Below are 21,724 nucleotides of genomic sequence, written 5' to 3'. Positions count from 1 at the left end.
TTTCTCGCTGTCCTCGTCCTCCCTCCTTGTCCTGTTACTGCTTGGTGGCTCATTCTGTTCTTGGTGGTTTCTTCCGCGGTTTATGTAGTCTGGCTGTGCTTTTTCAGGTGAGGTGGTTGGCTCTTTTCCGTTCTGCCCGGTTCGGCCTCGCGTGCTTCTTGCTCGCTTCTTGTGGTTCCTACCTGGTTACAATCTGGTCTCCTGTGGTTCTCGGTCTCCTGTGGTTCTCTGGTTCTCCTGTGGTTCTCTGGTTCCTGTGGTTACTCTGGTTCTCCTGTGGTTGCTTGTCTGTTGTTTCTCTGTCTCTTGTTGTCTTTTTTGTTGTTCTGTTTTCCAGAAAGCCTACATATGGGGCCAATTACTTTTATGCAGTGACAGGCCTTTGTAGTATGACACTAACACCATAGTTGATGGCTAATTGTTGTTTTGGGCTTCTTGCTAAGGCTATGAAGTTTTTGCAGCAGATTTTTTACAAATGAATCCTCAGTAGAGATTCAGCCAAAAAGTGGCATTTAACTCACCCTGAAGTATCAAATTTAAAGGTTTCACATGATTCATTGTAGCAGTAGATATATTGGGCATTTTACCAAAACCAAACCAAATAGTTCCCATAATGTAGTGTTCCAAATGTTATCTGATTGATTTAATTCTGTCATAAGAAACAACATTAGAATTAGAAATATTAAAAGAGTATAGACCTTGCAAGAATTAAGGTTTGAGCTTTAACAGCATGAAGACGTGAATTGACAAAGGATGAAGCTGATCTGATCATGCGCAGCTTCCAGAGGATAGTTTCTCTAGGTAAAATATCAGGAAGCACCTGTAAGTAAAATAATGTAATTGTGGTGCAGAGTATGGTGGAAAAATAGCAGCTAGGTGAGATTGATAACTTTCACCAAAAAAAAAAAGGTGAGATTGATAAAATTAGCCCAACAATCATTCCAGTAATAAATAGGCAAGAGAATGCTACCTGGTCGTGTGCCCTGGCATAGTTGACAATCGGAGCATGAAAGAAAGCATCAGAGGGAGAGGGATTCCTGTGTTCTTGTGGAAGTGGAGTAATCATTTCATGCCCAACTGCGCCTAGATGCGGGGTCAACGTGACCAGGTAGCATTCTTTTCCCCATAATAAATATACATGCTTAAGAATGGTGAATTTCTAACAATAATCTGCAGTGCAACTACAAATAATTCATCTCCCCGTTATGTTTTACGAAATGAATAATTACACCACTTATTAATTATTACCATCCTAATTTGACGAACACAAAAATGGGGCCAAAAAAATAATTATGAAGTTCAGAATATTATCCATCTTAATGAGATTGTCTATGTGAAAGACTTCCTTGAAATTTTGGTCAAAATACCAAATTTTGATGAAATATAATGTTTTGATACTTCAAAAGAAAATGGCATGCAAATTAAAGGTATTCAACGTTTTGGGTTTTCACCAAATGGACCACATTTCAGCATCACTTTTGTCATTTAGGTGGTATATTTCAATCATATATTTCAATTCCATTTCAAAGGCATACTTCAACTAAACTAGGGGTAGAAATCCCTGTCAAAACTGAAGTTGTAAGAGTCCTGTAAGAGCATTGACAAACTTAAAGAAATGTTCCCACACATGTTGCCCTTTGCTGTTGTATTTAGTAAGTCCAAGAGTTAACTTACAGAAAGCCAATGCAATAATGTACCAAGGCTCTCCGACAATTCTCCAACCGTTCGCTGAAAAGGAAGTCCTTTTCCCACACTAGCCATCACCATCCTCAAGGGATCGCCTAAAAAGTAGCATTAGTTGCTGGTGTTAATCAGTAGTATACTACTTGAATTTCCAACAAATATGTTAGTCCAAACATCATCATTGTATATCCAAACATTTGTAGGCTAAAGTCCAAATGTTTCCATGTTAAATGTTGAAACATTGGTATGCTAACTAGTTTGACTCATGTAGCTTGCTACTAATTTTTCCTTGTATAATGAATAAAAGTTATTAACAATGACCAACATGGAAACTAAGATAACATGCCCTCCAGAAAGCAAAACACAGAGAATTCATCGAAAATGATCCTCCTAGGAATTACAAATAACAAACAACCATGGACTATACTGTAAGTAAATACTTATTCCAGACACGACTTGGAAGGGAAACAGGAAAATCAGTGCACTAGGAACAGACCTTCAAGTAATCTTGTGTTGTAAGGAAGGCCAAAGGGGAGTTGTTCAGGCATGACTTCCAATAAGGCACTTAGGGTTTGCAGTTGTGAACGACTGAATGATGTAGCTGCCAAAAGAACAAAACTGACCACCATAAATAATGTACCAAATAAGTTATCATCTATACAATCAAATCTTTCATTTCAAAATCACACTGATAGTGTACAGGAGTATGATTAAGTATAGATATTGATATGAATTTCAGTGTTGATTTTCAGTTCCCAAATATACTGAGGCTCGGGAAATCAACAAGCTTTTCAATGCTTTCAATGCTTTCAATGCTTTCAATATAGCACAGATTTAAACCCAGTACATACGTCATGCCTTCCACTAAGAGTAAACCAGAGATTAATACCACCAAAACTTGAGAATAATCATTTTACTTCAAAAATTAATTCTAGAAGATTCAGAAATTATTACAAGAATAATCCTGAGGAAGCCCAATAAGAAGGGAGAAGTGGTAAGGATCTACCACTTCATCCTTCACCATGTCAGAAGAATTCCTCATCATTGCCAGTTTTAAACATCAACAACCCATCTGGCTCCCAAATGTGGAAAGGAAATGCAACAGGTGGAGTTCAATCTTAACTCAACAGAACCTCTAAAAACTTCCAAAACAGATTTCCACACCACCACCGTAGAAATTTTAATAATCTTAGTGTCAGATCCTGGAAAACCTTTGGCCACAAAGGCCACACATAATAATGAGAAAGCTAAACAGTAAGGTTTGAAGATACCAGAGCCATCCTAGAGAGAAATGCTCTCTTATAAAATGAAACCCAAATCCAGATCTCCATTTCCTCTTTCTCCAGAGATATGGGGAAAAACCTTACAGAGTTGTGCTCAAATACCACTCATACAATGGCAATGTTGAAATCCCACCCTCTTCCCAAAAACAAAGAGGATAAGCAGGACGATAAAGCAGAAAGAAGAACAAAAGAAGTGGCCACCTTTGGAAACATATATATATATATATATATATATATATATATATATATATATATATATATATATACACTAAGATAGTCATTCCTCCCTTCTTCTTCTTTTTCCCCCTCTCTCTTTTTTGGTTAAGATGGATGTCCAGCCTTTGGCCTTACTAATCGTGTGGGTCCATACTGACACCATAACCACATGGACTGGATCATACCAGGGTTGAATGAAAACCATTCAGCTTTCACCAAAAACAGTGAAGAGCACTAAATACCACATGTAAGTGATCACAAGGGTATGAGAAGTCGAATATAGGACCTCATGCTTCCTTAGGCAATCATCCCTTGCTAACCCAACTACCCCTTGGGGTTTATTAAGATAATTGTTCACCAAGCCACGGAAATAAGTAATCTTGCATGTTATAACATGATGATCAATATCATTTCTCCTCCTACAAGTGCAATAATTCAAGGCTACAATATCTATTTTAATAAATCTTAGAACATAGCTGAGTAGTATCCAAGCCTCAACATGGATGTCAATCTAGATACCTTAGTAATGAAACTATTATCGATGTGCTCAGACCTGCTACCAACACAGGTTGTGGGAACCAAATCCTCACCTGGATTAGACAATATCAGTACAAGATCAATATCTGCATTAAGGGCTGCAACAGCTAGTGCAAGGCAAGCTCCAAGAGATTCCCCAACAAGATATATTGGTCTATTTGGTGAACGAGAATGCTCTGACTTAACTGTTGTGCTAATGAGTTCCACCAGGTCTGGTACCACAAAAGCGATGGAAGAAATTCAGATACAGAAGGAATATATTAATTACCAATCAAAACATTTTATTTAAAAGGAGAAAAATAAAATAGAATGCTGATAAGCATGCATTTACCATTATTTATTTGATTTAATTCCCCATACTTATTTAATTAAAGAGAGCTAATTGAGTATTTTGTGTATTTTCGGAATAGGATTTGGAATAGAGATAATATGGAGTAAAGTTGGCAAATATATTAATATTGGGTTAAATCATGGCATCAACTTGCTGCCCAAGAAACTGAAAGTGAGATCTTGCCAATTGGAACAGGGAGCTAAAGAACAAAATTGGTATAAATCTGAACGGGTAACAGCCGCCTTGTATTTTGGGCAACTCTCCGTTGGCTTGTTTCGGTGATTCAAGATGCTATGGAACGATATTGAATATCTACACTTTGGTTTGGTTTTCCAAAATCCGTGATAAGGTCTAATCTACGGTAGGAGAATTCTTGTGTGCGGAGCTAAAGAGCCACCCGGGGGCGGCGTGCGCTCTCATCTCTCTCTTGCTGAAGAAGAAGACCCATCTCTTTCTCTCTCTCTCTCCCCTGTTTCATCTTTATTTTTCTTATGAACTTGTGTATGAGTAGCTAGTTCCTTTTCTTTGGGTGTGTGCCTGTTTTTTCATTTTTGTTGTTCTATCTCTTCTGTTTTTGTGTTTGGTTTGGCCAAAGATGTTCTATAACTCGGCGAACTAAGCGTGCCAAGCTTCCGCAGGCGTAGTCTTGCAAAGATAGGGCATATCTAGGAAGACCATCCCTAATTCTTTGAGTGTGGTTATTCGGTTGGGAGCTTGGGGTTTCCCGTCTTCCTTTCTGTTTGTTTTGCTTTTAATGTTTGTTTTTTGTTTTGTTAAATTCAATCTTGCCTTTAGTTCCCCTGTTCAACCCCGTACTTTCGCTTGCTAGATTAGTTAGGATTTTATTTTGATTGGTTACGACACGATCAAATGCCCCTTCAGTACCTCTGTAAGAAAAGATTCAATAACTCAGTCACCCCCTTCATAAGTTTTTTATGAAGTAGTAACTAGTAAGAAGCTCTTAATGAAAAAAATCTTCAATCCAATTCCCTTTCACCCACTCCTCAAAAAAACTATCCAAAAAAAAGGTAACTACAATGGTCCCTTTTTTGTGTCCCTCTTCACCAGGTCTTAAGTAGTTTTTTTTTTTTTTTTTGTGTGTGTGTGTGTGTGTGTCTATAGGTAAATTCATCGAGCTTCTTCTTTTTTTCAAGTGAGCTTTGGAAAAACATGAGACGGAGTTCTAAATTTTAAGGTAAATGGCAATTGAAGGATACAATCTCCTCATTCATCGTTCCTGCAGAACTACATGTGCGTGCATGCCTGTGCATGTGCATGTGCATGTGTGTGTGTGTGCGTGTGTGTGTGTGTGAGAGAGAGAGAGAGAGAGAGAGAGACCTTGAAATGGTGTCCGATTCATCACGGGTATATGCAAGCACCATATATCAAAAATCCTTCATCCAAAGGAAAAAAGAAAAGTTATCATATATTACAGAATATCAATATTGATAAAAGTACAATGCTGCAACTCATGGGATTGCATCAACTCCATCCCCACCACTGCTTTGGAGATATTCAGATCAAGGAACCTTCCAGTCTAACAAACAGTAATAGATGTACCACCGTAGTGATGATAGTTTTGAAAAAAGGAATGTCACATAAAGAAGTCTGAATATAATTTCATTTAATTTATTTACCAGCAGAAAACTTACTTCCCTAGTCTTTGGTGGTGTAAGATGAGTCCAAGCCCAAGACCATCTATCCCTGCAAAACAAGGAAAGAGTAATGACAGATATTAAAAATAAGTTTCACACTTTATTAGGCAGCAGGCTGAAAATTCTCACGAAGAATCATGTTTCAAGCATAAAATAATCTTGTATGATATAGGCTTTGTTGTGAAAGGAGGGAATCATAAATTGGGCCGAAACACAAGATTAAATTATCTAGGGAATTAAAAGTGTGGATTGGCATAAAAGTTAAGGCACCCAATGGCAAAAAGGAACAAGAATAGTAAATGTGTGTGACTTTATCAAGTGGGATTTCTCATACCATATTATCATAAATAGGAGGCTGTTAGCTTTAATGAATGTAAAAGCTCTGACTACCAGTGCAAAGATCAAGTTCAAGTTTGAAGCCACTGGGAAGCCACTTTAGGCTGAAATACCAAATGCTAGGAATGAGTACTCAAGCCAACTGCCCTCAGAACCATGTGAGTGCAGGACTCACATCAGATTGGAGCCTTTTCAAATAATTAAACTCCAAAGGAGTCACAAACCTAACTTGACATGCTTCTATTAATCCCCGGATTTTCGACACTAGTCAAGGTTCTTTAAAAGTGGGATTAAAAGTTCAAAAGCGACTGCTAAATAGAAATTAAAGAAATGCAACCTGCAAACAGGAATAACAAAGAGAAGGCTAATATACCAAATGCGACTGATCTAAGGAACAAACAAAAAAACCCGAATAAAATTGTAGAAAACATTTACTTTTGACCCTGAACCTAAAACCAAATTGATTTCTATCCAGCCCTGTATACAACATTACCACAACACACATACCCCGATACAAGTTGAAGAATAGCACCGAGTTCCGACAGGCAAGTAAGTAAATCGTTATTTGGCCAAAACAGCATGAGTCAGCTAGCAAGAAAAAGAACCTTTCACAAAACCTAATAGTAAACAATCCTCAGAAATCCAAACGTGGAAGCCATAAGGGTGCTTAGGAGAACAGTGCTTCCAGAAGCACCTGCAACTTATTCTGCTAGTAGTTGCTGGCCCATCAAAGAACTCCGTCAAAGTGAAAGTGGACATCGCCTTGCAGGGAGATCCAGTGACTCGTTGGTGCATCCGGAAGACATCACCCATCACAGCTACTAATAAGGACCCATTTGATAAGTGACCAAAAATCAGCTTTTGGAGCTTCTTGCTTCGAGAAACAAAAAAAATTGGCCAAAAGCCCTTTGATAAAACTATTCTGTGCATAAATTGACTTCTTGTTGCGCCTGTTTTTCGAACCTAAAGTTGCGCGGGATAGAATTTTTCCATTCATTGCTTCTTCAACCCAAACTATAAGGATTGTTCGGTTCTTCATCTTTTATCTCCAATGAAAATGAAACCTTACCGCCTGTAGATACTGTTTTTGCTTTCAGATGCAAGTTTTATCAAACAACCAAAAGAAGTGTTTTTGGAGTCAAAACTGCTGCTTCTGGTGTTTCTCGAAGCATAAACGCAGGTCCTAAGTTCCTCGAACGATAAGCTATTACCAGAAGGTCCAGTGGGAGAAGACTCTGGTCTTAACCACCCCGCGGCCACTTGAGTGTATCTCGTGGCATTTGTTTTTCTGGAGGGTGGGGAAGCGAGTGTTTTTATTCAGTTCTCTGTTACCAATGATGAGTGTCAGACATTCTGTAACTTTGGTGCGGCCGATAACCCATTTGAGCCTCTTCTGTTTCCGAACAATGAATACAGAGGAAAAACAAAATCTTCCGAAGACTAAACAGTAGGTTGGGAAAAACTGAAGCACAGGTTTATGGTGCTGGATCTTTGTAACCAGAAAGATCAAGAAACCTCGGTCCACGCAGACGCGAGTTTCTGGGTATAAGAGATTTAAAAAGTGCAGTGAAAATCGGATGATAAAATGTGTTCATATCGTAATTAGGACTACGGATAATCCCCAAGGTGGAGCAATGGGGGCAGATCCTCAAACTCGAACAAGTTCCATTGATCCTGAAACTCGAACAAGTCCCGAGAAAATAAAATTTTTCATGAGTTCATCGTCGAATATGTCAATGTCGAACCCTACAAGTCATCGAAGGAAGAAGACACTGGGCAACCGCAACAGTTAATAGCGCTTGCAAGATTGAGATTGTGAAGGTTGGTTGCCTCTCAGCCTCTCGTAAATTGTGGTCTAGCACACCATATGGGATTGCTGTGAGAGTAACTCAAAAATTTTCCTGTGAGCCTCACTGGAAGCCATCGGGGAGCACAAATACGGAAAGGTGATCCCGATTCTAGCTTGTGATACTATAAAACTGCAGCCCGGCCAAGTTCTAAAAAGTTTTGCTCAATTCTTGCCCCACAGAAAGTTCTCTACGTGTGCTTGTTTTAGTATTTTGGAGTCGAAGAAAAAAATATTAATTTTAGAATATTTATCTTTGGATACTTTACAAAAAGGTCCCTTACATCTTTTAAGACCCTTTACATATATAATGATTGAAAAAAACATATATATTTTTTTTTTTTTTTATTAAAATTTTTTTTTTTTTTTATAAAAAAACATATAATGAAAATTTAAAATATATATCATCATCAAAAAATAATATTAATAATTTAATATATATATATATATATATAATATAATATTTTATATATATATATATATATATATATATATATATATATATATATATAGATCAAGTTGATGATAAGATGATGAAACTTGATGAGAATGAGATCCTTTAAAGCGATTGTTTTAGATATCTTGGCTCAATTATAAAAAATAATATAGACAAAAATGTAGAGAGGTGTGTTTGGAATCTTGTGTGATTGATGTTGATACGGAAGATTCCTACCCGACCGGTTTGACCCGGATGGGGCTCCACATGCTAGTTAATCGAGAAAGATGCCGATCATCCATGACCAAAAGCGTAACATACACCACATATATAGCAATCATCCTTGATATAGAAGGTCAACTCAGCAGCTGATTGAATGGGACCAACGACAATGAAGCATAATCCTAGGAGAAACAACAGCCCTTGTCGGGCTAATTTACCAAATACATAAAAGGTAACACTTAAAATATAAAAGCATAGACATACCCCTCGGGTAAGGATCCAATACACTCTGAGTATAATCTTGTAGCTTTTGCACGAGACCTCACTCTGTTCATTATCTGACTTTGCCATCGAGACGGCTGCCCGACACATAAGCCGACAACCATCTAACCTTTCTTGCAGGACTCATCGTCCCGGATACGAAAGGAGGCTCAATCGGATCCAGAAGTATAATTGATCCGCATCAGATGTATTTCTTTAAAACTCAAACAAAAATTTTATAGGACTGTTGTAACGACTAGCTATGATATGTAGTGAGAGTGTTGGATTGTTATGAATAATCATATAGATAAACTCATTGTAGTTGAAATGAGGAAGCTAAGATGGATGAGTAGCAAAACTATAAAGGATAAGATACGGAGTGATCATATTAGAACTGGTCTAAAAATAGCTTCAATAAGTGATAAACTTTGAAAAAGTTATTTGAGGTGGCATGACACATTTAACGAAGGCTTGTCAAAGCCCTTATGCAGATAAATTATTTAATTCATATTAAAGGAATTAGAAGACGTAAGGAAATGCTTAAGATGACCTTAAGTGATGTTGTAAGAAAAAATATGTATAACTTAGACATTATATCTTGTATGGCCTTGGACAAAGTTGATTGAAGGGTAAGAATCTATATAACCTACTCTATTTAGTTGGGAAAATACTGCTTCTTGTAGTTATTATTGTAATATGATCAAGATGACAAGATGTCCAATATGACTTAAAATTACCATAATACACCTCAACTTAAGTTCACTCATCTTCTTCCATCTTTGCTTTCATATAGAAAAATGTCGATTGTTGCATATCATGATTCATTTGTGTCATTTTATCCATACCATTCATTAATCCTTTTGCCCCTACCCGGCCTATGGGTTGTCAGTCGCTATGATTGGTTGATGATGACCAAAATAAAATCTATCAATCGATTATACTATGTGATATTATACTCTCTGATAAATACTATGTTATACGCCACCGCAGAGTTATTATAATGGTGAAACCAACACCTCTTAGAGGTCATGGGTTCTACTCTTGCTGAAGCATATTAATATCCCCATCCATGACTTAATAAGTCCCTTTGTACAAAAAAAAAAAAAACAAAAAAAAAACAAACCTATGTTATACTACTACAGTATCACTCTTGTGAAATAAGTTATGATCTAAACGGTATAGTATTTTATATGAATTGACACCCTCCTGTCGACTACCAGATGTCACCATCATCAGCTGATAGACTAGTAGTTTCATTTTTCTTCCTTCTTCTTTTTTTTTCATTTTTTTGGGGTAAAATAGACTGATAGTTTATTGACGAAACAAATGCAGTGATAGTTTAGTTTAGTTATCGATTTAAAATCTTTGACAATTTTGGATTTCTCATTTTCTGGGAAATGGAGATTTGACCAAATCCAGAAGGGTAACATGCCTGTAACTGAATCGAATCCAAAGAGGAGTTGGTAATACTGGTAGTTAAGAATCAATGAAACATACATACATACCTGGCAAGAAGAGCAGGAGAGGCGAATTGTCCAATCGAGAGGCACATTCCAGAGGCGAAAACCAACGAGGAGGTGGAGCTTTTCCGTTTGCATCCCATTTTTTGCTTATCAGATCCTTCGTCCCTTCCAGATAATCCTTTATGCTCAACCGCCGTTCCTTCTCTACTTTATCTTCGAAAGCCGACTTCCTTCGATATGAATTTGACGAAGCCGTCGTCTCGGATTTTCCAATTTCAGATTTGTTCTTCGTATTCAAACTCCCTGATACGCTCCTTCCGTTCTCTGAAACTGAACCAGAGGAAGAGATATGATGCGACTCCGGATCTCTCTCCACCGACGATGACTCCGCAATTGACGACGCCTCAGCTCGTATGCTTATTATACCTTTGCCTTTTCCGGCGACGGAAGATAACAATTTCGGTCGGAGAAGAGAAACTGGATAAGGTGCATGTACCTTATTACTACTGCTACTACTACTACTCAATTGGATTAAACTTACTCCGACGGTCGCCATGAATGAATCGATTTAAAGATCCAAGCACCAGCTTCTCTATTTTCTCCTTTTCCTTCGAAGTTTATGCACAACTCTCTCTCTCGGCGAGGATGGGAAACAGAGACAAGATTCGCGCCCTCTCTTTTCCCAATTTTTCGATTTTCGATCTGTCTTGGAGATTATTGGCTTTCCAGCTTAGCTCGTGTGTGCTTTGAAATTGCTTCACCAAATACACGCGCGGCCACCCAAAATTTTGGACCGTCAGATTCAAAATTTGATTCAAGATATTGGACCGTCAGATTCAAAATTTGATTCAAGATTATCCTAGGCATTAAATGTACAAAACTAGCATGGTCCATGTGTCCTTATCCTGCATGGATCTCTACTAGTATTTTCTTACCTTAATTTATGTGGTAAAATTCATACTTTTTAGTGGAGAGAGGTCATAGGTTTGACCCTTGTAGACGATAAAACATCCCATAAAGATTTTTTTTGGGTACAAAAGCGCTTTTTATATATAGGGATAAGGATATTACATATGCCGCGGGTAGGTTTTGAACCCAAAACTTCTCCACAATGAGAGGCAGGTTCCTAACCATCCTACTACTCTCCCATAAAGATGCAATCTAGGTGTGTCCAAGATAAACCTCATATATCAAAAAATAAAAATTTATGTGTTTTAACCTCACCAATTAAAAAGAAATAAGATTTATTTTTTATTTATTTATTTATTTATTATTTTTTTGCTATGTATATCATATCGAGTGTGATTGTATGCAATATGGATATGTATTGTGGGATAGTTTAAATCTTGGTACGAACTTAAGGTGATTGGCGTGGTGGGGGCAAGATTCAAAGTACCCCATGATGCAGAATGATACACGATATGTATCAAAACATTTCTTTTTTGCTTTATAAATAAATAGTCACATATTATGTTACCTTAACTATGTTGACCCACATGATAGAACACTCAATATAAGGCGACATGTCTTTTAAAATCATATGACGGACGCAATATTCAATATTAAAAATTAAAATTTTAAACCTTTGTGGAAGAACAATATTAGTGGTGTCCAATACGTTTGGTGTTAGCCAATTCATAGGTAGTTGATGTTGATAGCTCATTGAGAATGAGTCCAAGCATTGAGTTGTGTCACAATTATGTCTTTTTTTTGGTAAAGAGTTGTATCTCAATTAGGATTCCTTGGTTGCTTTACGTAACCGACTCAAATAGCCTCCTAAATTGTCTATTTTCTAGAAAGAGATGGTCTAAGTGTGTGCTGAATTTTCTTGAACAAGAAATTCAAAAATGTCAGCCGAGGCTCAAATTCGTTGAGAATCAAATTCAATAAGGAGGGTCAATTGGACTCCATTTACATTTACATTGGTCATGGTTGGAAAATGTGGTTCAAATTCGAATTAAAGTCAGAAACCTAAAAATCTTAAAAATCTAAAGAAAATTTGTGTAAATAAACCATGATAGGAGCATAAATCATCTGCCAAGGCATGAGTTTGATTGTATTCTAAAATAAATCAAATTAAATAAAAATTGAATTGAATAAGATAGTAAATCTGTATTATTATTATTTTTTTTGGGTAAAAAATCTGTATTATTAGATAATAACGAATATTAAACTCATTGATTGATTCTCTTGTTATATAAATTTAAAATATGTGATTTCTTTACATAAATTTGTATTGATATTTTTAGAAAACTTCTGAAAATGTGTTCATCACGATAACAATTTTGGAAATAAAAAACTATTTTTTTTAAATTGTGGTTCTTATAATCCTGCTATTATCATTTAAAAAAAAAATTACTTGGACCAAATTCATCGATTTTTCATATGAAGGGTTTTTCAAGCTAATCGATTCTTATATACTTAAAAGCTGACGACGGCCCTGTTTTCAGCATATATATATAATAAAATATAAAAATAAAAAAATAAAATAAAAAAATAAAAAATGAAAAATAAAATAGAAAGAAGAGAAAAAGACAAACAGTTTACTGGGGAAAAAAAGCTAAAGACAGCCGAGACCGGATTTGAAGTTTTGAACACATCTTCTAATTAATGATATTAGATGAGTGGTGAATGGTGATCTTCAAATTATTGATAATTAAATGAGTGGTGAATGGGTGATCTTCAAATTATTGATAATTAATTGAGAGGGTGAAAGGTAATTTTCAACTTAATGATAATTAAATGAGTGGTAAATGAAGATCTTCAAATTAATGATAATTAAAGGAATTTTTTTTGGTTGGGTAATGGGTATCATATAATTAAATGAGTTGAAAAACTATATGTACAATAGGTTATTAGGTTCAGTTTTATTAGTAGATCCTTAAATGCCCAAGCGGACTATCTTGCCAGCAGCTCTAGGGTCTTTCAGCTTAATAGGTCCCGGTGTGCATCCCCACCAGCTTGCATTGTAAATCCTTCTTTGCTTGCCTCAAGTCTCCGGCTTGATAACTTAATATAATTTCGACTTTGTTAAAAAAAAAAAAAAAAAGGTTATTGGTTGGCTGTCAAAAGAGGTGGGACCGGGAAAAATTGAGGTGATGATGCGGGGAAAGGAGGTAGATATGGAATTTTTCTTTTTTCTTGGTAAAAAACTAAAAAGATATCGTACTTTCCACAAATGGTCAAATTAAAAAAGTTCGTCCCCCGACATCGCAGGAGGGCCCATAAAGTTATTGAATGATGGGATTTATTTTTTAAAAATAATTTATATTTTTATCTTTAGCCCCTACATAATTTGTTGTTGTATTACTATCGGGTCCCATCAGGAAAGATGATCTACACTCAAATTAAAACTGGTCTGGACCAATTTCATTTCCAATTATTGAAGAAATTGCGAGATGGCAACATCTGAACAACATGTGAACATCGTCCTTGGGCAGGAGGGGGGGCTAGAAAAGGACATGCGGTCCCGGAGGCACGGGGAGTTTTTTCCTTTTTTTTTTCTTTCTTCCCAAATCAGGAGTGCATTCAAAGATATGTCCCAAGCAAACTTTGCTTGAGTTGAAAACAAAAGGGGTACGTCGGAAACTCCACGTAAGCCTAAAAGTTTGGCTCCTTTTGGCTATGAAATCAACCGAAACATGTAGAGTTCTATCTACAAACTGAAACTTTAGAAACTCAAAGTCAAGTCCAATTTTATGGATTTCTAGCAGAGACCTGCAGCCTTCTAATGTGTATGGATCTTCCAAGGAGGAGAGTATCTCGTATCCCTTCAAGCTCCATTGTAAGCGGCACGGGGATTTTCTTGTGTGGTAACATAGTTGTCTTACATAAAATATGTATCCAACTGTTTAAATCAAATGTTTAGAGTGTATTTGTAAATATTTTTTTTTCTTCTTTTTTATATTTGATGATTTCTTTGCAAATTTGCAAAATCCTTACACCCAAAATCACAATATCACAATTTCCATACTTTAGGTTTTCACACCCTGTTTGACGATTTTGGACGTTCATATATGCAGTTTCTCAATGAATTTCTCTACATACATGTTATTTCTTCCTTGTTTTAAAGGGTTCAATCTTTGCTATGTCCATGGGCCATGTTTTCTTAGTTGATGGCAAATAGTCTGCCAAAGCATCCATATTACTCCAGATTGTTGTTAATTCCATCCTTTGATGAAATCAATTTTTTGAATTGCCATGCATAAACATAATGTGTTAGTTGTTATCAGTTTAGGAACATAATGTTATTAGCAATCCCAGTTTAGTCCCCTCATATTTGCAAATCAGTTTGATGGAAGTATTACATTTCTTATCCTTAATGGTTATGATGCCTAAATGCTTCTGACCCATTCACGATCAACAAAAAGATGCCAACTTGATTTATTGCTTCTACCAAAATGCAAATATACTCCATTTTCCTCGATCTAGAGCTGACACTCGGATCACTTCATTTTTATTTATTTATTTATTTTTCGCATTTTTTTCCTACATTTTATTTATGTGTTTTTATTTATTAGATGATAAATGGTTATGTTATGTTTGTTTTATTTTTTAGTCTTAATTCAATCGCTTTAGATATATGTATTAGGACCGCTCATTTAGTTTAATTAATTAATTAAGAATTTTGAATAATTGCACTCTCATATTGCCATTAAGAGGTTAAATTATAAAGTGGTATATCCCCATGAGATCGACCCGTTAGATACACGATACCGTGTGCTTGCGGTTATTTTTATTTTGCAAATAATAAGAATGAATAATTTTCTTCTTTTGGTGAAAACCATGAGGAAAGAGATTTTTGGAGGAGTTTTTTGGGTCAAAGCAGATTGGGACACAAGTTATCATTTACAAAATCCTGGGCCTTCATTACTAATTACCAAGACACTTATCTGATCTGAAAGTATTGATTTCAAATATTCGAAGGCTGGAGAACTTGCTGTTAACTTGTTCCTTTTCTTATATTCCAAGAGGCATCAACATTGTAGCTGATGCTCTTGTTCGGAGTGCCACGTATACTGTGTATGATGATTTGGCCTCACTCCTCTCCTTGGATTCATGACTTGTGTTTTCTTGTTTCCTTGGCTCCATCACGGCCTTCTTTTTGAATGAATGAATTACTTTGGTATCAATTTTTTTTTTTTATCAAGACACCATTTTATTTTTCGGAAAACAAGTACGTACCTAGAGATTGAGCAGTTTGATTCTAATGAATGGAAGATAAGAGAAAGGATTTAAGCTATAGGCGTCTGGAGCTTCACTTATAGCTTTTATGATATACTTTTGGACGATTTGGAATGCACTTTTTGCGCTTTTAATGCCGATTTAACCCGATTCTTCTTTGTATGGATATTAGTTCCCACTACTCGGTTCTATCATGTTAGGAAGAATTGACCTTATGATGAAGAATGTAGAAACCAAAGAGACTAAATTGTCCAATTCATACAAATTACAACAAACATACATATGATTTGAACTTGCAAGGACCAAAGAAGGGAATCGCCTTTTTGGGGCTATAGAAGTGACTTTGAGAATCAGATTCAACATTTATCCATAAACCCTATGGGAATGAATTATGACTAAAAGCTGAAAGGTTCGAGGGCAGGTAAAAAAGTCTCCCGATCAATAATACTTCAGTTGAGCCCATGGTACAACATTTCACCAAACATTGAATGAAATTCGCTGGTTCCGCAGTAGGCAAAAATTTTTTTTAATCAAAATCCGATATATTCAAATATCGCCAGAAAAATGCAGAAGTCCCCAAGAAATCGTCGATTTTCCAGCCAACTGGCAAAATATAGGCTAAAATCCACCTTGGCCTCACGGAGTCTGAGATTCGTTGTCCATATCTTTGCCGGAATCACCGAATCTGCTGCTGCCTAATTCTCTTTTTTTCCACAGCGGTGGTGGAAACATCTCCTCCTCCACCTTCTATCTCTCCGGCGGCGGTCATGTGTATCACAGAGGCAAAAAATGACCTGATAAGTCCGCGAAAAATCGGCAAATTTTGCCAGTTAGCCCAGTTTTGCCAGGGTGCGAACCGGCAAAATTTGCCCAAATATTGCACCTGGTTGAGCCTTTTTATTGCAATGAAAACTCAAGACTTTTATCCAACAATAGATTCGTGCACAGAGTGGCAATATCCCAGACATTAGTTCTCATTTGAACGGGCAATTTTATATATATTGGGGTGGTGGTTGGTACATTTATCATCAAGGGGAGTCGTAATTGGACCTCTTACGTAAGTGGTGTTAGTCATTGTTAACTAAGTCAAACCCATTGGTGCTGTGTTTGATTAACATTATCAGACGGTAACACAGCAGATTCCACTTGGCTTGTTCTCCCTCTGTAATGTTGGAATGCCAAAAGATTAGAAAAAATGAGTGACACCTTATAAACAAAGAAAATCAAGAAAGTCTATCCTTCGAGATTTTGATGAAATGGTTACTCGTTTAAGCATTTGATACATTCTTATTAATTCATACGAATACTGGAATTCGAATGTAACATATATAGATAAAGCAATTGATGGATAGTTGCTTCCATGCATGAAAAACATCAATGAGTTGGAGTTAATCTAGATGTACACAACCTATAGTTAATGATCGCACAGACAATGCTGTTGTCAGTTACTGAAAATACTAAGAACATCGATCAATCTACATACCTGTGTTTTCCATGAAGTAGTCATCTTTTATTGCTTCCCCAGAAGGCTAATCGTATAGGAGCAGCAGAGCAGAGGTTCCTGAGGTTTTCAGGGATATTGAATGAAGAAAAGAAGGTCCAACATGAGAAATAAGAGCAGTGTCAGAGTAGCCCCGGATGACCGCCTATGAACCACACATGGTGAGCAGATGTGAAGGAATAGATTGATGAAACCCACTTGGGAGGACATAGGCAAGTCATCCTTGGCTATCAAACGCAGCTCTTATCTTCATGAAAGACCTCTCTTCAATTCCTCCTCGATCACGAAACTGGCCGGATTTTCTTCTCTGTACTTCACTACATACTCTTTGGATTGGGAATGTCAATTACAGTGCATGGAGCCTCTATTTATAGCATTTCTCAATTCAAATTAATGTACTTCAAGAGACAGATGTGTTGAGTCATCACAAGTATATGGGCTGACCTTTATGGGGACCCGACCCATCACTCTTGGATGAGGGACGAATATATTCTCGAGATTAAGACAGAATCTTCATCTTAAACGTGTTGACTGCTTGTAGGCTCAACGTACGCAGCTTGATCTGGGAAGAACTCGGTCGAAGAAGGTAGAATCTGTTGGAAGGGTTTCCTAGCTTCTTTCACGCAACTTGGATTTGCTCTACCGTACTAATTAACTGTGTAGCTGTCTCGTGATCTTTACCTCTTTGATCTAGGGTTGAGGCTGTGTGGAAGACGGTGAAAATTTTGAAGATCATCAAAAAGATAAGGGAAGAAGTTTGACATACTGTTTGAAAGTGAAGTTACAGAATGATCTTTTTATCTGATTCTGATAGATCAAGGAACCGTGCATCGACAAGTTGGGAATCAAGAGTTCTTATCTTACAATTTCAGGACCAGACATGCATATGCATGAGACGTTGACTCAAATGCAATATGCATGGCCATATATGCACAATCACATCAGGAATTCCTACTGATGAGATGAGAAGCTTTTCGTTTTGAAACGGATAATTCGTTGACAAAAAAAACCAACAGTTTATACCAATCTTCTTCGTCACAAAAGTTACTGCATATATGCAGACAACCAGAAAGAGATTGAAGTACAAATTTAAACAACCCAAGTGATGATAGTAACAATCCTACAAAAAATTTGGTCCTGAGGGTAGCGATAAAGCAGCTGCAACTTTCCATGAACCCTAGTAGTATGGATATCCTACTAGCTACTACGTTTGGAATAAATTTTGACTTTATTTTTCATTCCAACTAGATTGGAATAACAATTAAAGATTAATGTCAACTCGCTTTGCCCTTTTGGAATAAAAGAATTTGTCAACGCCTCTCTCACTCGCGGACTTGTGACAATTGGCTGCCACACTTGTGGAGGAATGTTCTATGTTACAAGGTTGACAGCCAAGGAATTCAAGTTCATGCACTTTAGATTTATGAAACTCAAGAGGGTACCAATGAAACCAAAGGGAAAGTTGAATTAATCCATTTCCATTGCTTTTAACACTATAGCAAGTGCACCAAACATTTTTCCTCGTTGCATCCCTAAACCCTAAACCTAATCTCAAACAGAGGTCATTTCCTTAAGGCGTGTTCTATAGTGCCTAATCTCGTCTTCTGACCTAATCTCTCACTTCAGTTCGGTTGCTTAAACTTACCTTAGTGGTCAGCCATTTCGTGGTGCAACAGTGTGTGTCACCTCGTATATAGTGTGTGCAGTGTATACTCCATCAACTTGAAGTATTATTGTTGTCGACTTCATTCAGTCTTTAAGTATAGAGATGGATTGGTTATCTTTAGCCAAACATTTGAAATCCCCTAGGAACCTAATACGAAAGCCCTACTTGCAGGTCCAAGAACCCGAAGCTCTAGTTTGAGACAGCTTTGGGCCATCCAGATTTGAGACCATCGGATTGGGATCTGAATCCACGGGCATGGATGGTGGAGATAGTGAATCTGACACCATGATGGATTTTAGAAGGAGATCTTATTCGAACTCGGATGGACTGGGAAGGTGGAGTTGGTAGGTTCTCAAGTCCAAGTAAAAGCCCCTATCTTGGTCTACAAGGTTAAACAAGTGTTCCAAACAAAATGGATCGAAAGACTACTTTTCTATGTAAAAGTAGATGGTTGGTAACCAGATTGATCTCCACTTGGGCAGTTGGTCTAGGATAGAAAGGGCAAAATTGGGTTTTTAGCCTCTAAACACCCTATTTAATGATTATATAACCTTAAAACCGGATTACTATATTGTTTAGATGGCAGAGTATAATGCCCCGCATCGGTACCATTATTTTAATAAAGGTTTACCCATGTTATAATTAGGTCCCAGACTCCTAGTGTGAGTGGTCAAGATAATTAAGACATTAGAAACTACAAGAGGTAAGGAATTTTTTCCTCAATATTGAGGTGGTATCAGAGCCCACATTATTGAGAGGACACCCTCAGTTTAAACCACACCAATGGCATCAATCTCAGTTTCAGTTTTAGAGGTTTTCACTAGGAGATTCCTTTTTCAGTCTCTTAGCATAAAGCCAGGTATTCTTCACAGGCGACTATGATTGGTCTAGTCTATCTTTTCACTTTTCAGTCTCTTTTCATGCCTTCCCATTTGGATACACTAGATACCGGGACTTACAGAATCCGTGCTCGTAAGCACATTATCATTTTATTTCTTTTTTTTATTCTTATCATTTCCTCCTCCCCTTTCTTTTCTCTTTTTATGTTCAGTTTCAACCTTGCACTATACATCTTCCATTTCAGTGTACCTCTATCATTTCAATTATCATATAGCCTTGTTTGAAGGGACTTGACACAATTTATGCAATCATCAATACAACCCCATCATTTAAATAAGAAGCATGTGAACTCTAAATTTACCTAGTATTCACATTGAGTATTGTTTTTCATTTCTAGTTTAACAGCTCATAAATATTATCAACATTTTCATTCAAGTATTGCAGTCATCATTCAATAAACCATTTATAACTATGCTAGATTTATCTCATAAAACAAAACATAATGCCCTCCTATGGACAAGTGGAAGAAACAAAACTCATAATCCCTCTTTTTGGGTGGCACCATTCACTTCCAACAAACAAGAATTGCTCGATATCATTTACCTATCTTGTTTTGAACAAATCTATTGATTCAGAATCAGTTAAAGCCCTCATTTTCTCCTGTTAGATCAAAACATATGCTTCATTCATAAAACTCATATTGTTGCATTCATAGAAAGCTTTAAGCTTATTGGTTTCAGATGGGTTTATAACCAATGTTATTGCGTGGAATGTTATAGGTTGTAATGTAAACTGGATCTTGTGACTATAGACTACATCCATGGGTATTCGGGGTGGATCCAATATCGACTAGGTGGGGTGCAATAGAACCTGTTCAAAACTAGATTAGATTAACCATTGATCCACATCCCTACTACCATGGAAATTGATATAGAAGGTAAATTGATCACAAAAGGGAGCTACATTTATTGAAGCTGGGAAAGGATAGTCAATGAAACCTTGTTAATTAGGAAGAAGCAGCCCAAACCTGCCCTGAGTCAGGTCCAAGCCAAACTCAAATTTTCAACCTGAGGGGCGGCTTTAGGTTACAAAATGATCCATCCTTTTCTAGGCCAATTAGCATTTGGTTAATTTTAGCCCTCCGGCCAACTTGGCTGGGCCCTACCCAACCCTGTGTTAATTTAATTAAATCAGAATTATATATACACTGAGCTTGAAAACTAAATAACCAAGTATCCTAATAACCCTAAAGACAACGTATTCGCACTTCAATAGTTGTACCAATCTCTTCAACTCCACTCCAGAACTCCAATTGTCATTAAAGAGAATCCATGTCTCTCCAAGACTTCAATTACCATTGGTAGGGAGAATGTCTCTTTTTTGTCAATCGAGAAGGTACGATAGATGATTGAACACCTAACTGAACACCAAAGATAAAAGAAACATCTTAACTTATGAGTTATGACAAGTTCATTTGTTGTGGTAGTAGCCAACTTCATATGATCTTTCTTTACAAACCAATATTACAGCAATGGAAGTGAGAGTGCTACATCTTTCTTTGTAGATCATTAGGAAACCTTATATCCTCATTTTTTCGATCAACCATGCAACATTGTAATATTGTAATACTGTTCAAGGTAAGTGAAGGTCATCTAAGGGATGATATTTTCACTAGCCATACAATAATTTTATAAAAGCTCAAGAGATTTTAGGCCAAAAAAAGATGGATTGGAAGGTTAAATGTGAGAGTCAAACAGTTCACTGGGTTGTACATGTAAGGTGGAAACACTAAAAACAATATTTAGGGAGAATTTCTTGTTCTTCTCTAAAATTAATGTATCAGTAGTTAATTTTATAATAAAAATTAATCCGGGATGTAGAGTAAAGTTGTTGTTTTGTTTTCAATAGAACATATCGCGTAGGTGTATTAGTTTTTAAGAAAGGATAAAAATCAAGGTAAATTAGGGTTAACCCAACCCTACTTGATCCTTTCAATGTGAATCAGGGTGGATTGGGGGCATAGAAGAACTGCGGTAGGATAACGTTTGAATTTGGAATTCTTAAGCCTGATGAAATTAGGTAGGATTTAGGTTTATATTGAAGTCTTTAACATAAAATAGGGTTTAGGCTAATTAAACTTGCTCATTAACACCTCTACTGAAGGATCAGATTCCAGAGTCCGATACAATAGAAGATAGAATGACCACTCCATTTGATCTTTGCGTCATTTATTTCTCCTCTTGAGCTATAAGTATTAGAGGACA

The 21,724-nt window shown here is 36.7% G+C and overlaps 1 protein-coding gene across 2 annotated transcripts in view; it reads right to left on the bottom strand.

The window, feature by feature from the left end:
* Window positions 1-11,036, bottom strand: part of LOC149006233 (phytyl ester synthase 2, chloroplastic-like) — a 35,900-nt gene extending 24,864 nt beyond the window's left edge. For both annotated transcript variants that reach the window (XM_089165835.1, XM_089165836.1), the window contains exons 1-7: window positions 10,312-11,036; window positions 5,703-5,754; window positions 5,389-5,444; window positions 3,773-3,931; window positions 2,180-2,284; window positions 1,675-1,781; window positions 699-820 (exon numbers count right to left, since the gene is read on the bottom strand). In XM_089165835.1, coding sequence (XP_089021961.1) covers window positions 699-820; window positions 1,675-1,781; window positions 2,180-2,284; window positions 3,773-3,931; window positions 5,389-5,444; window positions 5,703-5,754; window positions 10,312-10,825 — 1,115 coding nt within the window. In that variant the 5' untranslated portion in view covers window positions 10,826-11,036. The remainder of the gene's footprint in view (window positions 1-698; window positions 821-1,674; window positions 1,782-2,179; window positions 2,285-3,772; window positions 3,932-5,388; window positions 5,445-5,702; window positions 5,755-10,311) is intronic.
* Between the last annotated feature and the right edge of the window lie 10,688 nt (window positions 11,037-21,724).

This window comes from Hakea prostrata, chromosome 8 (assembly GCF_041222555.1).
Source record: "Hakea prostrata isolate BN-2017 chromosome 8, UWA_Hpros_2, whole genome shotgun sequence".
In the NCBI taxonomy this organism is placed as follows: Eukaryota; Viridiplantae; Streptophyta; class Magnoliopsida; order Proteales; family Proteaceae; genus Hakea; species Hakea prostrata.
The sequence above is the reverse complement of the archived record's forward strand: the minus strand, read 5'-3'. Positions and strand labels throughout refer to the sequence as shown.